At 41.3% G+C, this 16,176-nt stretch overlaps 1 protein-coding gene across 1 annotated transcript in view; it reads left to right on the top strand.

The window, feature by feature from the left end:
* The window catches only part of LOC122809460 (sterol 26-hydroxylase, mitochondrial-like), an 858,859-nt gene that overhangs the window by 789,897 nt on the left and 52,786 nt on the right, over positions 1-16,176 (top strand). Inside the window, exon 9 of the mRNA XM_044080983.1 lies at positions 183-386. Coding sequence (XP_043936918.1) covers positions 183-386 — 204 coding nt within the window. The remainder of the gene's footprint in view (positions 1-182; positions 387-16,176) is intronic.

Below are 16,176 nucleotides of genomic sequence, written 5' to 3'. Positions count from 1 at the left end.
CAGAAAAAAAATTGTTCTTGCTACTTTTATTCAGGTACAATTGACCATGTTTACTCTTGATTAGAGGCAGAAAGTGGAATAAAATGTTAGAAATTATAGTTCTTTAAAGTAATTTTTCATTTTTACAGACATTATGAAAGTAGTCTTTTGATATAATTTTGTGGCACAATATTTTTCCTTAGTCTTTGTTCATACTGAACCACTATGCTGCAAGCATGGATGAAAAAGATTATCCTGATGCATTTGCTTTTCGACCTGAGAGATGGATCCGAGGCAAGGAGGTTCTCAAGAGGCATCCCTTCAGCTCTTTACCTTTTGGGTATGGGGTACGAGCCTGCCTTGGCAGAAGGATTGCAGAACTGGAAATGCATCTTTCCCTGGCACGGGTAAGTATTTACTCTCTCCTCCAGTTCCCCCAGTCCAAATAAGTAAGTACATTAAATTTATTGGTGAAAGGTGGTAAATAAGACTTAATAAATAATTCCTAAAAAGAACTGGTAAATACAGTTTAGTAAATAGTATGTAAAAAGCACAATCAGTTTTACTTTTATTATGTTTAATAAAGTCATCATCTTCAGAGCATATATGCATGAAAGCTATATCTTTTATGGGTGTTACAGCAAACTTGGTAATCAAACATAATAGTTATGGAAACAAACTGAATGGTTATTTCACTCTGTTTTTACTAAAATAACTTGTTTTCCTGTACAGCACTTGAGATCATGGTTGTCACACATCTGTTGTCTTCAAATGAGACACAGAGGCACTGTGATGGGTTTGAGTTGTTTATTGTACATAAACACATCAGGAGTGGTAACTGGAACGCATAGCTAAGCTAAATGACTGACATTACTTCAAACATACATCATGTGCATCTCCATTCATGCCAGCATTCACTCTGGCTGACTATACAAAATGGCACTGATCTTGCACATGCTCAACAAATTATATTCACGTGCTATCTAGCTGCAGTAGCTGACTAGGTACAATACACACAGTGCTCTACATCATCCCACTTTGATTTGTTCAACATGCAACAGGAGAACAAGATATTTTAACAAGCTAGATATCTCATCAACGTATAACAACAAATGAATTCAAGTCCAAGTCAATGTGTATTTCGAAATGAGTTTGGAAATTCTACCCGATCTGGTCACATAAAAACTTTGATTGGGTTTAGCAACAGGGCAGTCACTGGGGATTCTTTTACAACTGGGACTTTGAGAATTACATCAGGATTACTTGAAGTAAGTACACTATCCTCTAGAATTTAAGCTCGTGTAGAGTCACTCTGAGAAATAGTCTCTAGAACAGGCAATATGCTGCGTCACTGTTTTGGAGACTGGAAATAAGTGTCTTCAATTCCTTCTGAAATCCATTCCTTCAGATTGTATGATGTAAGATCTTCATTGTTCACAGAGGTTTTTGACAATACCCACTCAGTCATATCTTTTAGTTTGCATTCTCACAACTTCTCCTTGTCTTAATGGTCTAAGAGGTTTGCTGGACTTATCGTAGTATAACTTCTGCGACTGATGTTTTTTTTTCATAAGTTCAGCCTTGACCACTCTGTTGTTCTTTACATTTGGTACTAAGAATTGTTTATTGATTGGTAAAGTCATTCCCATCTATCTGGACATTAATCTCTGATCAGGTGAACCAACCAAGTTATCTCAAGGAATGTTTCTGAGATTGAGTAAGCTAAGAAAAACATTGGTACCATCTCTCTTGGATCTTTCCAACAAATGTTTCTCAGTTTGAACTGCATACTCAGCTAATCCATTGGACTGTGGATACTCAGACTACTAGTAACATAAACAAAGTCCAAAGAATCAGTAAATTTCTTGAACTGCTGACTTGTAAACTGTACACCATTGTCAGAAATGACATTGTGCGGACTAGTATGGACAGAAAAATGTCTCTTCAATTTCATAATGACAGTGCTGGGCATTAAGTTAGGAAGAAGGTCAATTTCAAACCAATTTGAGTAAGAGTCTACTAACACTAAGTAATGCTGACTATTCCATTTGAAAATATTAGTAGCAACCATTGACCATGGTAATTCTGGAATCTGGTTTAGCAGAAGTGGTTCTTTCTGTTGGTGCAATTTATTGCTGTTGCAGAATGAACATGGTAGAGTTTCCTTCTCTATATCTTTTGACATAGAAGGCCAAAAAACTATGCCTCTTGCACTTACTTTGGTTGAATCAGTACCCGGGTGACCACAAAACAAAATTCTGATATATTCCTATTGTAATGCTGCAAGAATTACCACTTTAGGACCTTTCGTGATGATGCCATCTTCCATCATGAGCTCATCTCTGTAAGAAAAATACTTCTGTATGTCAAGTGGTAAACTAGCTTGTTGTTCTGGCCATCCTTGACTGATAAAATGTTTCACCTTCTGGAGAATTGGGTCTGAGGGTGTGTAATTTCTGAGTTCATCAAGCCATGACGAGGGAAAATTTCTGATTTCCATGACTTCAAAGTCTGCTTTCTCATTTTCATACTGTACTGTTGTTTCTCTGGGTGCTGTCAACAAAGCATCATCAAGTTAGAGATATTTGCCTTTTGTATAGGCAATATTGAAATTGTACATTTGCAATTTTAACATCATGCGTTGCAGGGGCTGTATATATTGACTTTTTTAGAATTGTCACCAGAGGTTGGTGATCAGTCTCTATTTGCATATGTTTGCCATAAGTATAATCACTGAACTGTGAACATGAGAATACTACTGCCAAAAGCTTTTTTTCAATTTGAGCGTACTGCATTTCAGTTTGGGTTAAAATTCTGGATGCATAGGCTACTGGTAAGCCTTCTTGAAGACATGCTGCACCAAGACCATACTTTTAAGCATCGCATGAAAGAGTTACAGGTTTGTGAACATCGTAATATCTCAATGTGGGTGGAGTGGCAATTTTCTGTTTCAGAATATCAAATGCTCTTTGTTGTTCCAACCAGGACCAGTGTACATTTTATCAGCTTATGTAAGGGTTCTGAAAGCTTACTCAGATCTGGGACTAACTTTCCTAAATAGCTGACCATACCAAGAAAGCATTGTAAAGATGTGAGATTTTCTGGAACTGGCATCTCAAGAATTGTTGCTTGCTTAGACAGATTCATAGGTTCATAGGTTTATAGGCTGGTACTAGGCTATTGGCCCTAGGGCCTATAGAAGCCTAGCCATAACAATTCCCTGGCAATTTCTTCCCACACTGTTTACTTCCCTGGACCCCTGTCTAGCAGGGCGACTGACATGATCCCCGGGGTGAATTTCTTTTCTCCCATCCAATCGTCAAGGTTCCTTTTGAAGAGGGCCACAGAGGTGCTCTGCTTGACATGTATGGGCAGTCTATTCCAGAGTCTGGGGAGTCCCTGGGTCAGGAACCTATCCCTCCAGCATGTTTTGTTTATTGTGATGACAAGGTTTAGTTCCCTGGAGCATGACCAGCAGCTCTGGGTTTGACATGGCCTTGTATGTTAAGCAAGATCGCCTCTGAGTAGACGATATGCGACAGTGTATAGTTGGAGTTTTTTAAGGCAGTCAGTGTAGGGCATCTGCTTTAGGCCTGTGATTCTTTTAGTGAGGTATTTCTGCGGCCTTCCCAGTTGTTTCAGATGTCTTAAGAGGTACATACCAAATGTGGCGTTCTATTCTATAATGGGTCTAACGAGGGAAGACAATGACCTCCTTTTTTCTGGATGAAAAGCCCTTAGTGATGAGGTGTGCCACATAGAAGGATTTCTTGACTGTTGTGGTGATGTGGTTATTGAAGGTGAGACCACTGTCCACCTGTGTCCTTAAGTCTCTTATCACACTTTCAGAGTTTAGTGTACTGCCACCTATGTGGTAATTCACGGGTACATGTTTTTTTCCAAAAGGGATAACTGTACATTTCTTGGCAATTGATCTTGAGCCCATGGCTCTGGCACCAATAATCTGTTTCTGTAAGGCCCTTTTGTAGACTATCCACATCATTTGGGGATTCAGTAATGGTTCCCGGTTTGCAGATCTGGTTGTAAGCCAGAACTGGTAAACAAATGGCCCACATAAGGAACTTCTTTCAGTTTGAATTTACATTTCTGAAGATTCAGTTTAAGATTTACTTTATGAGCATGGTCTAGAACTTTCTTGAGGTTTCTATCATGTTCACCATTGCCCCCTACAATAATGTTTACTTTAATAGCACATGGATAACCAGAAAAAATGTGTTCCATCACACGTTGAAATACTTCACTGACAGAACTTATCCCAAGTGGCATTCTCAAAAATCTGTATCTACCAAATGGTGTACTGAAAGTGGTTAACAATAAAGATTTGTTATCCAGCAAAATTTGCCAAAAGGAACTTTTGCCTATAAGACAGAAAAACAGTGGCATTTATAGGTTCATAGGTGTGTACAATGCTAATGGCCAGGAGCCTTTACATGCCTAGCGCATAGGATTACCCTGGCACTGTGCCACCCGACCTTAGTTCCTAGTGCTTCTGTTGAGAAAAGCCACTGGAGTGATCCCTGGGATAAATTTTCTATTTCTCATCCACTCATCAAGATTTCTCTTGAAGAGGGCCAGTGAGGTGCTCTGCTTGACATGTATGGGAAGTCTATTCCATAGCATAGGCAGTCTCTTGGTTATGAACCTGTCCCTCCAGCATGTTCTGTTGATTGTGGTAATGAGGTTGAGGCCTCTGGAGCATGTGGTGAGGAAGGATTGGGATTTCTTTAGATGTATCATTTCTAACAGAGCTAGGTCAGACATGGCTTTGTAAGTCAAGCAGAGATCACCTCTAAGTAGGCGATATGAGACAGAGAATAGTTGGAGTTTTTTCCATGTAGTACAAATGTTTAAGGCCTAGGATCCTCTTTGTGACGTACCTTTTTGGCCTCTCCAGTTGTTGCAGATGTTTAGTGAGGTACATGTCAAATGAGGCATTGTACTCAATGACTGGCCTAATGAGAGAAGAGTAGAGGGAGACAATGACCTCTTTCTACCTGGATGCAAAACCCTTAGCAATGAGATGTGCCACATAGAAGGACTTTCTGACCACAGAGGCAATGTGGTGGTCAAAAGAGAGGTTGCTGTCAATCTGTGTTCCCAGATCTCTAATAACACCTTCTGTGTTTAGTGGACTACCATCAATGTGGTAATTCATGGGGACTGAGTTTTTCAAAGGGGATGATGACACATATTTTGGCATTGAGCTTAAGGCCATGGTTATGGCATCAGTTGTTGGTCTCAGTGAGGCTTTTCTGTAGGATGTCAACATCATTTTGGGAGTTAATAATATCTCCCAACTTACAATTGTCTGCAAACTTTGTCAGCCAGAGTCCCTTTTTGTTGGCCTGGACCTCAGAGAAGTAGATACCAAACAGGAGAGGACCCAGGACTGATCCCTGTGGGACTCCACTCGTGACTGTTCGGCAGTCTGACTTGGAGTCAGCTACCTTCACATTGTGGGTTCTACCTGTGAGCCAATTTGCAACCCACCTAGTGATACATGGGTCGATGCCTAGCTTAGTGAGTTTTTCTATGATTCCTGAGTGGGGAATGGTATCAAAGGCCTTGGCCAGATCAAGGTAAGGTGTATGAACCACCTTGCCCTCATCCACAGGTCTGGTGACTGACTCAAATAAGTTGACCAAGTTGAGCAGGCATGATCTACCCTTCACAAAACCAAACTGTGTGGGATCCAGAGTTTGGAGGTTCCCTATATCCTTGTTTATTAGGTCCATGATGATGTGTTCCATAGCTTTGCATATCAAACTCATCAGGCTAATGGAGCGATAGTTCCCAGGGTCTGTAGTCACTCCTCCTTTGTGGCGAGGGATGAATGTGGCAGTGTGCCATTAAGTAGGGACAAAGCCTGAGGTGAGGCTGTGATTGAACAGGATGTACAGGTAAGGTGCCAGTTCACTCTGTAGTTCATGTAGAACACAGCCAGGGATATTGTCAGGTTCCATAGAAGCTGTATTCTTGGCCTTGGACAGTGCTGTTTTAACCTGTGCAGCAGTAATACAGGATGCCTTGCAATCTACTGATATTGCGACTGGTCCTTTGGTGGGGGGTGGTAACTGTGGCACTGAATCTGTTGGCCAGTATATTGACAATATCTGTTGGCTCAGCATGGGAGGTACAATTGTGCAGTAGCTCAGAGCAAATCTGGGTATTGCCTTGGAGATTCTATACATAACTATAGAAGGCTTTGTGATTGTCTTTACTATCTGCTGCAATTCTGTCTTCATAGCTAGCTTTAGAGGATTTGATGAGAAATTTCAACTTTTTATTGAGGCTGATAAGGGAGTTTTTCCAGTCTTGGGACTTCACCTTATTCTGCTTCAGTTTCTTCCTTCTGTTGCAGAATTTGTTTATGGCAGGGAACCACCAGATCGGCTTCCTTTTTCTGGAGGAGAGCATCTTGGTTTGATTGGGTATGGCAAGATCCATGCATTTGTGTACATGTTCATACAGTGCATTGGTGTATGATTCGGCAGTCATGCAACTAATCTCCATTTGCATGGGTGCCGTAACGTTAGCCACCTCTGTTTTTAGGAGCCCAAATTTAGCTTTGGAGAAGTTTTTCATGGTGGTAACATTTGCGTATGTGTGTGTGTGTGTGTGTGTGTATGTGTGTGTGTGTGTGTGTGTGTGTGTGTGTGTGTGTGTGTGTGTGTGTGTAGGAGGGATGTGGATTTCCAAGGTGATTAGTTTGTGGTCAGATCTAACTAGGGATGAGTTGACTACTGGTGTAGAGCAACAGTCACCCATGTTAGTAATGATCAGGTCAAGGATGCTAACTCTAGTTGGGGTAAGAACGAGCTGGTCCAGGGCATTGGAATTAATGAATTACAGGAAACGTTGGACAAGTGTATTGGTACATGAATAGTTTTCCCAGTTAATGGAGGGGTAGTCGAAATCGCCCAGTATGAGAGTGTTAGGTTGGACCCTAATATTCTCCAGGGTGCTTAGGAATGTGGAGTGTGAGTCTTGGGACAAGGTTGGGGACCTATTGCAGGCTACGAATTGAATTGCTGTCTTATCCAGTATTAGCTGCACCCGAAGTATCTCATATGCTTTATGAGTCTGGAAGTGTGTGCATCCTTTATGAATATGAGAACACCACCATCTTTGGAGCTTTGGTCCAAGTTCTGGAGCCAAAGGTTGTGGAATGAGTTATAGCCTAGTAGTGCAGGGGTGCTTTCTGCTGCCTTGAATCAGGTCTCTGTTACGGCACAGATGTCGATGTTCTCCATTTTAAGGAGTGCTTCAAGCGAGTGCATTTTGAGATTTAGACTTCTAGCATTGAGCAGCATGACCCTCAGACTGCATTTGTTTGTAGCTGTTATGGTGGTAATTTGGTCTTTGGAGCACTGCCTAAAAAGGCACTATAGGGATGGCAAGAGCCATGGCCAGTATCCAGAAACCCAGAGGTGACAAATGCAGGCCATCTCTGGCAAAGCATTGAGGTTTGTCAGTCATGTCACCCCAGGCAGACAAATACTGAATCTCCTTAGAATGTCACCAGAAAATTAGCCAATTGTTGAAATCAATAATTTTCTCCTTGTACTGTCTGAGTATAGTCTGAGATCTCTTCCATGTCTCTTTTCATGTAGTTCAGGGAGGTATGTCTCAGGTCATTCACATCCACATGTACAATGATAGAGTCACATTTGTGGTTGTTGTTGAGGGACCTGAGTGTGTGCATTATGTGATGGAGCCTGGCACCTCATGGGCAGCTGACTGTTACTTTCTCCTTATTCAACCTAGTGAGTGGGGCATCAATGTGCCTCACTGTGCTGAGTCACCTATGACTACTGTGTTGGGCATGCTGTTTTGCTTTAGGGGCTTTGGTTGAGTGGCACACTGTTTAGGAGATTTATTTGTCTCGTGATTAGTGTTGTGTTGTGGTGGTCGAGTGCATTTCTGCCTTGGAGGTCTCTGATGTTTGGGTAAATTTTTATTGAGAGCCTCCTTGAAGGTGGGTGTGTGGTTTATGTTTTTATGTGAAGGCAGTGCTGGTGTGTGTTCTGAAGGGCTATGTGTTCCATGTGATGTGGTGCAAGTGTTGTCCTTCTCCTCTTGACCAGCTATTCCGGTCTTGGTTAGAGAGTGCGTGGCTTCCAAGTTAGGTATATAAGTGCATCGCAAGTCTGAGTGTTGGGAGGTAAGAGGAGAGGGTTGTCAGTGTATATGAGGCAGTTGCTACATTGCCTCAGGATGCCTAAGTTAACCAGGTTAATAGGAAAAAGCACAAGGAACTGACCTTTAGACATGCCTGGAGGGGTGGGCATTAATAATAAGTACTGGAGCTGTTTCCTTGTAGAACGTTTAGTGCTGGTAGAACTTTTGTGTCCTACAGTATTTGCTACAAGAAGTCTGGTAACGTGCTAGACTAATAAGCTAGTAAAAGTGCAGGACAGGAGAGAACTAGCAGATCTAAGGGAAAAATTGAAGAGCAGACTTTGGCACTGCTCAGAATCTTACATACAGTCCTGGATACAGCAAATCTGTATCTGGACTAGACTAGTTACAGGAAAGGTGGGAAACAAGAGCAAACATGGGCTTTTAAACCAGAAAGTTGAAAGAGATGGAAAAACTGTTCAAATGGCCAATAAACTACAATTTCTGGGCCAGAAAACACTCCTCTTATGGTAGATAGGCTACCTAGTGCTTTCCACTCCCATTGATAAGCTAGAAGACTTCTCTCCAACACAGAAAGGCTTGTGGAGGCTCAGAAGCTTACATACAGTCCTGGATACAGCAAATCTGTATCTGGACTAGACTAGTTATAGTAAAGGCGAGAAAAGTGCAAACGCAGGCTTTTAAACCAGAAAGTTGAAAGAAATGGAAAAACTGCCCAAACAGCCAGTAAACTACAATTTCTGGGCCATAAACCACTGCTCTTGTGGTAGATAGGCTACCTAGTGCTTACCACTACTACTGATAAGCTAGAAGGCTTCCCTCCAACACAGAAAAGCTTGGGGGGCTCAGATGCTTACATGGCGTGAGAACAGCAAAGTCATCTACTGTGTGCATTAGATGATGAGGACATTTAAGTGCTTTGTTGAAGTCTCTCAGATCAATACATATTCAAATATCATCTGAGCTTCTCTTATGAGCTATGACCATGAAGGATACCCATTCCATTGGTTCTTTTACTGGAGTAATTACACCTAAATTCACCATTTTGTCTAGTGCTGCTTTTACTTTGCTCAGCATTGCTGCCAGAATCTTCCTTGCTGGTCTGACAACTCTTACTTTATGGTTTAACTTCATAGAATGTGTGACTGGAAGTTGCCAAGCTCTTCTATGAAAATATCAGCATATTCACTAAAAATATACTGTGTAAAACTATCATGGCTGTTCAGACTTGTATGATGGACATCTTAATTAAATGAAATCAGTCCCGTTCTCAAACTGTCTTTGAGCCTAACAATGACTGCATGTGTCTTTTGACTATGTAAAACTGCAAGTCATAGCTGTTCCCAGCAGAATAGCATGTGATAACTACTGTGCCATCAGTCTGAATCTTTTCACCATCATAGGCAACTAGTTTTGCACACTGAATCAAAGTTTCTCACCACCTCTTACTTTGGCAAACATTTGTGTTAATGTTACATTGCACTTGGATCCAGTGTCTACTTTGAGCTCTACAGGTTGTCCATTAATCCGAACAGTACAAAATGTTTCACTCTTTTCTGCCAGCTGATAATCTACCATATTAACTTTTTCATTAGTCACAGAGACACCATCAACATAGAATGTTTACTCACAGCTCTCTATCTGATCTACTTGCTTCTTTGGATGCTCTCTTTTACTAAAAGTATGTGCCACTTTAGATTTGCAAAGCCTTTTGAAATTATTCCACTTTTTACATTTGTGACATTGCTGACCAAAAACTAAGCTGTTTTCTTGCTTAGGTTCATGACTGCCACCACAATTACGACAGCTAACAATGATGTTGGGTGTTGTGGTCCCATTCGGTTTGTATTTATTTTTCATCTTAGCATGTTTTTGCTTTATTTCTTAAGTCAGTGATATACGCTGCTATAGTTTCACCAGGCTTTTGATTTCTTATGTAAAACATGTGCTTTTTTAATGGTAATATTTATCTGAGGGTTACACATTTTTTCTAAATTTATGTTTTAAGCACTCTGGGTGTTCCTGGGTTTCAGCCTGTGTCACAATATGGTGGTTCTTCCCCTCCCTGCATGCACAGCAGGTGCATATACAAATGAACATTCCCTCTCAATGGCTTCCAACAGTTAAATTAAGAAGTATGAATGCTCTTGTATGTGTATCCTTATCAGAAAATGCAGCCTGTATGAAAATATCATATTCTTGCTCAAACACTCGCCAATTCTCACCAATATTATTATCAAACACCAGCGGTCCAGGTCTGTGAAATCCCTCTGCCATAACAACAAAATACTTTTAACTATAAGCATAGATGAGGTACTTGTAATTATGCCTAAATGCATAACAATCTCTCTAAAAGGCTTCACTTTAACACTGCAAGCACTCCAGACACGTCAGATACTTTGAAAACTTTCAGTTAATGCAAAAAAGTAACAGATTGTGAAAAAATGAGATTGTTTCAGCCTTTTCATACATTTTAACACATCGGAAATTACTTTGAACACTTTTGTATTTATTTTAAATACTTTTATCAGTATGTCACAATTTCAGACATTGTGTTTATCTCAGTAATTATTTTGAATGCTTCACCACACATTAGGTGACTGAAATTTAATTTAAATAAGTTTAAGTACCTTTGAATAATCACTGACCTATTTGCGAGTTGGCTCCTGTTTCTTCCTTCACTTCTAACTTTGTGCCTCATAGTTTGTGAACTGCTTCAGTTCAGACCCCATTCTGACACCATGTTGCGCATCTCTTGTATTCAAATGAGACACTGAGGCACTGTGAAAGGTTCAAGTTGTTTATTGTACATAAACACATCAGGAGCGGTAACTGAAACATATATCTAAGATAACTGACTGACTTGTTACTTCAAACAGACTCACATGTGCATCTCCATTCATACCTGCATTCACTCTGGCTGACAATACAAAATGGCACTGATCTTGCATGTGTTCAGCAACTGATATGCACATGCTATCTAGCTACAGTGGCTGACTAGGTACAATACACATGATGATCTAAAATTGTGGTGTATCATAGTAGCAGGAAAGCAGATCATCTTGTGTAGGGAGCCTTGTATTGAATTTGCTGTTGTAATGGAGTGTAGAATGGCAAGCATAGCCAGTTGTCTTGAATTCTTGAGTAGACAGGCCATGATCTTTAGATTGCAATAACGGCACCCTGTCACAACAGTACATGTCTCCACAATGTGGCATCAATCACAAATTATGTTTTATTTGCAAAAAAAGTAGCAGGCATGAAGAAAAAATAAGTAGTAAGCCTGCCTCCTTAATGACTCACTAAAATAACAGAAAACCCGGAGTTTGTATATGCCAAATGTTTGATTTTCTGCCTGTTTAGTTACTGAAATGAGGAAATACAGACCAACAGCAAATGATAAGATGGTCTACCAAGTTTAAAAAAATGAGAGTAAACAGACAAATAAGACTTGAGTAAACATTTGTAGATGGTAACAGACTTGCCAGTGGAAAAGCAGTAGAGCCGACCTGAAAGGAAAATAACAAGAGCTGGTAAAAACAGCCATTTGTATTAGGCACAGGAATGTAAATTAAAACGAAGTCAGAGTTTATGTGGCTCAAAAAAGTAGTTAGACAAGTGAGCACAAAAGCAAAAGTGATCTGAGACTATATAAAATCAAAACAGGACAGATCACAGCATATGTGGACAGAAGGGGGTAAATCAGCCAGGAGAGGAAAAGTATTTTTTAATGTGTTTTTTTGGCTCTCAGCCCCACCCATGTCCTCCCACAGCTGACCATTAACTACTCCTGCAAACCCTCATCATCTCCAGTTTCCCAAAGGCAGTAGTTCTGCTGGACCTAAATCATGATTTGAGGCCAAAGAGGAGATTGAGGCAGCCCAGAATAGCATCATACTGCTTGCCAAAGACAGATTTTTTTCTTTATGTCAAATTTCAAGGCCTAACCCCCATAAACACAATATTCATTAACATAACCATGGCATCCCACAGACATCTGATTACACACCCCCAATCTGTACCCCACCCTGTCTTTACTGACCAATAGCAGTGGCACTAACCAAAGAAGACCCCTTTCCCCAGCATATGTGAACCAGCAAAATAGTACTCTTTTCCCACCTCCCAGCTGACTCTTCATTAGCCAGGACTGCTAACTGAACCCAGATTTCCTGGGCAACGATCTGGGCTCCTTTCTACTTGCCACAGACCAAACTAGCAGAGGAACATTTTGACTTAAAGTAAAACATAGCACTGAAGTGAAGTGTAATGAAGAGTGGTACAAAACAGATAAAAAATACAGCAGAAAGCAGTGCAGCTACAGGGTGAATTAGGAGAAAAAGCAGGTTTGGTGGAAATGAATCTAGGAAAAACACAAATCTCCAGAAAATATTTTCTTTGTTCATGGAAAAACAACAGACAAAAAGCTGAACCTAAACAACATAAATACTCATGTATTGGAAGAAAGCATTAATATTTCTGTGACAGAAGATATAACAAAACTTGCTAAGCAGTCAATTACAAATATAGTGGGGGTCTCATCAAATGCATTCTGTCATATTAAAAGAACGAAGGCAGATTTTTCAATAATATTGTCTGTTCCATGCACAGCTGTCACTGAAGTGATTCTATGGGACTAACGAAATATAAAATACCTCTTCCTCAAGGCAAAATCAATAGAAGATTTGTAGCTACAGACCCACCAGTCACACCTTGATTGTGGGACAGCTTGAAAAATAAATCCTTGAAGAAATGAAGAAACTTTTCATTTATGTCTATGAGTCAGTCTTCGGCAAAACCCAGAAAATCAAACCATGTTCATCGTGTTTCACTGTTGCAATCATTACACTTGGGTTATCCTGCTGGCAGGCAACCCGTAGTTGGCCCGAGTTCCAAAGTCTTAGTCTGGCATCGGTTGCTGTCGCTCCTTCCCTGACGTCAGTGCCCCAGGGGTATAAAAGTTGCAACCGATGCCATTTTCTTCAGTCTTTCTTGCCGCGTGGTGCCCGAAGCATAAGCAGTTCGCAAGTGCCGGTCGGCTGACTCCTGAGATTTTCAAAATTGAGTTTCAGAACCGAAGTCTTCAATAAAGCTAAGTACCCCATTGGGGAAACTTTTTCTTGCTCCAGTCCGATGTCAGTAAAAGTTAATAATTGTATTTCTTGTGGGAAGCAAATACCTCATAAGGACTTCCACTCTTACTGCATTCCTTGCCTAGGCCCTGACCACGACGTCACTAGTTGTCGGTTTTGTGCTAGATTTAACAAATGCACTATTAAATGTTGGTTTGATTTTGCTTTACATTATTTTGGATGAAGATTTAATTACATAATGCCGTCAGAACAACCGACGACCAGAATTTATAAAAAACGCAAAGACAAAGAAAAAGACAGGCATCCGAGGTCCAAAACTGACGATGAAGCCTCTTCTAGGCCAGTCGCCGGTTCGCCGGTTCTCAGTGACGTGCTTTCGCAGCCCCTGACACCCGCTACCTCAGAGCCACAGGCCGCAACCAACAGCCCCGTTGAGACACCTAGGCCTGTGGAAACTCAAGGTATTGGGCCTACGGAAAATATACCCTCAGATGGGTCCGGAGCCGCTGAGCAGGCACTGGCTTCTGAGGGTGTTTTCAGACCTTTACAGCTTACAATTAAAGGTGCTACAGCAGCAAAGACAAAGTCAAAAACACTTTTAAGGACAAAGAAACAAGTGCAACATTCTCCAGAACAGTCATCCATGCCTAAGAAACAGATGCTTAAAATGGCTGAAGACCTTATTACTTTAATCAGGGGCTCCCATCCCCCTCCTGACAAAAGGCCTAGGCAAGACACTGATTATGATTCCTCTGATCAGGTTTCCATTTCTTCTGATTCTTCCTCTGACCAGGGCTATTCTCTCCCTCCCTATGAGGACTCTGATGCAGAAGAGTCCATTCTTTCTGCCTCACCGCCTGAGGTTTACTCTTTTGGGGAAACCCTGCACACCATGAGGGAGCATTTCCATTGGGAGAGCCAGGATTACTCAGAATCCAAGAAAAGGCTCAGAGATTTCCTTCTATTGCCTCAGCACAGGCCCTTGGCTATCCCCCCTGTGCTTGATATTGTTGATGATGTTTTCTCTGAATCCAGTCTGTCTCCAGATTTTTTACCCCCTGCACCAGTAAAGCCAGACAGGTACTACAGGGTCCCTGACTCTCATAAATTTCTTTGCAAAAACCCTGCTGTGGACCCAGAAACTATTTCTCAGGGTCCAAAAGGGGTGAAAGCTTCCACTGCCAAAAATCCTGTCCCCTCGGATAGGGATTCCAGAGCTCTGGAAAGATGGGGGAAAAAGTTTACACTTCTGCTACTTTAGCTGTAAGAGCTCTAAACTGTCAGTTTCACATGCTTAAAAATCAGCAGTATCCCATGTCATTGTTAAAGCAGAAAATGTAGAAGGTCCTGACAGTAAAGAAATGCAGGATTTATTGCATGCAGTTGAACAAGTGGGAAAGCATACTCTGCAATGTGATTTTGATTCATTAGAGGCTTCTTGTAGAGCCGCAGTTACAGGTTCAGTTATCCGAAGACATGCTTGGTTAAAAGAACAAAGTTTACCTGACCATGTTAAAATGAAATTATTGGATGCTCCACTACAGCATGAAACTTTGTTTGGTGTTAAGGCAGAAGAGGTTTTAAAGAAAATGGAGGATAAAGCAAAGTCAATGCAAACTGTGAAAGATTTCTTACAGGTTCAGCCACCTAGATTCAGCAGGAACTGGCCTTCAAAAAATTGGTCCTTTCCAGTGTCAGACAGGCCACAAAGAGGCAGATACAGATGCCCAAGAGGCAGATCTCAGCCCCAAGGCTCCTACAGACCTAAACAATGGGGTGCTTCAGCCCCCAAAGGAAGAGAAGACAAATCACAACCTTATAGGAAACAGTCACAATGACTTCCCTCTGCAAATGCCAAGCTCTCAACAGTTAACAGCACCCCTAGGGGGAAAGCTAGCACTTTTCTCAAAAAATTGGCACATGATCACCCAAGACCAATGGATGTTGAATATAGTTTCTCAAGGGTACAGGTTCCACTTCCACACGCTTCCAAAACCAAAAGGTATGCCAAACCTGCCACAAAACCAATGGGCAGAGGCACAAAAACAGATTACAGCTCTTATGAATATGGGAGCTATTCAAAATGTTCCACAAGAAGAACAGGGCCAAGGATTTTACTCACGACTTTTCCTAGTACCCAGAAAAGACAAAGCATGGAGACCAATACTGGACCTGTCAATCCTAAATACTTTCCTGGATGTTCCAAAATTCAAAATGTTAACACTACAACAACTCTTGCCCATGTTGGGCAAAGAGGCTTGGCTAGTTACTTTAGATCTCAAGGAGGCATACCTGCATGTCCCAATCAGACAATCGTGCAGAAGATACCTCAGATTCATAGCAGGCTCAATGCATTATCAATTCTCTGCACTGCCCTTTGGCTTATCTACTGCGCCCAGGGTCTTCTCAAAATGCCTGGCACCAGTAATTGCATTTTGCAGACAAAAAGGAATTCACATATACCCCTACTTGGATGACTGCCTTATTCAAGCAGAGAGCAAGGACATTCTTCTAAAGCATCTGGCTTTTGTAAAGAGATTACTAATTTGCCTAGGGTACACAGTAAACGAAAAGAAATCAAAACTAGTGCCCTCTCAAGATATAATATTCCTGTGTGCAAGCTTGAACACAACTACCCAGATGGCTTATCTTATGTCAGACAAACAAGGGCAACTGACTCATTACTTTCAAATGATGGCAACAAGGACTCAGCTCCCTGCAAGAAAAATTCTGCAGGCCCTGGGTTTCATGGCATCTTGCATTCTACTAATTCCATATGCCAAACTGCATATGAGGAAACTACAATGGTATCTAAAAAGTGTTTGGACTCAGCATTGTCACAGCCTAGAGACAATCATAACATTGATTCCCTGCCTACAACAGGAGTTTCGATGGTGGTCCCAGGCCTGTCATCACAACAAGGGACAGCCTTTCACCTTACCTA

Source organism: Protopterus annectens, chromosome 8.part0 (assembly GCF_019279795.1).
Source record: "Protopterus annectens isolate FY-2018-M chromosome 8.part0, PAN1.0, whole genome shotgun sequence".
NCBI classification, from domain to species: domain Eukaryota; kingdom Metazoa; phylum Chordata; order Ceratodontiformes; family Protopteridae; genus Protopterus; species Protopterus annectens.
The sequence above is the reverse complement of the archived record's forward strand: the minus strand, read 5'-3'. Positions and strand labels throughout refer to the sequence as shown.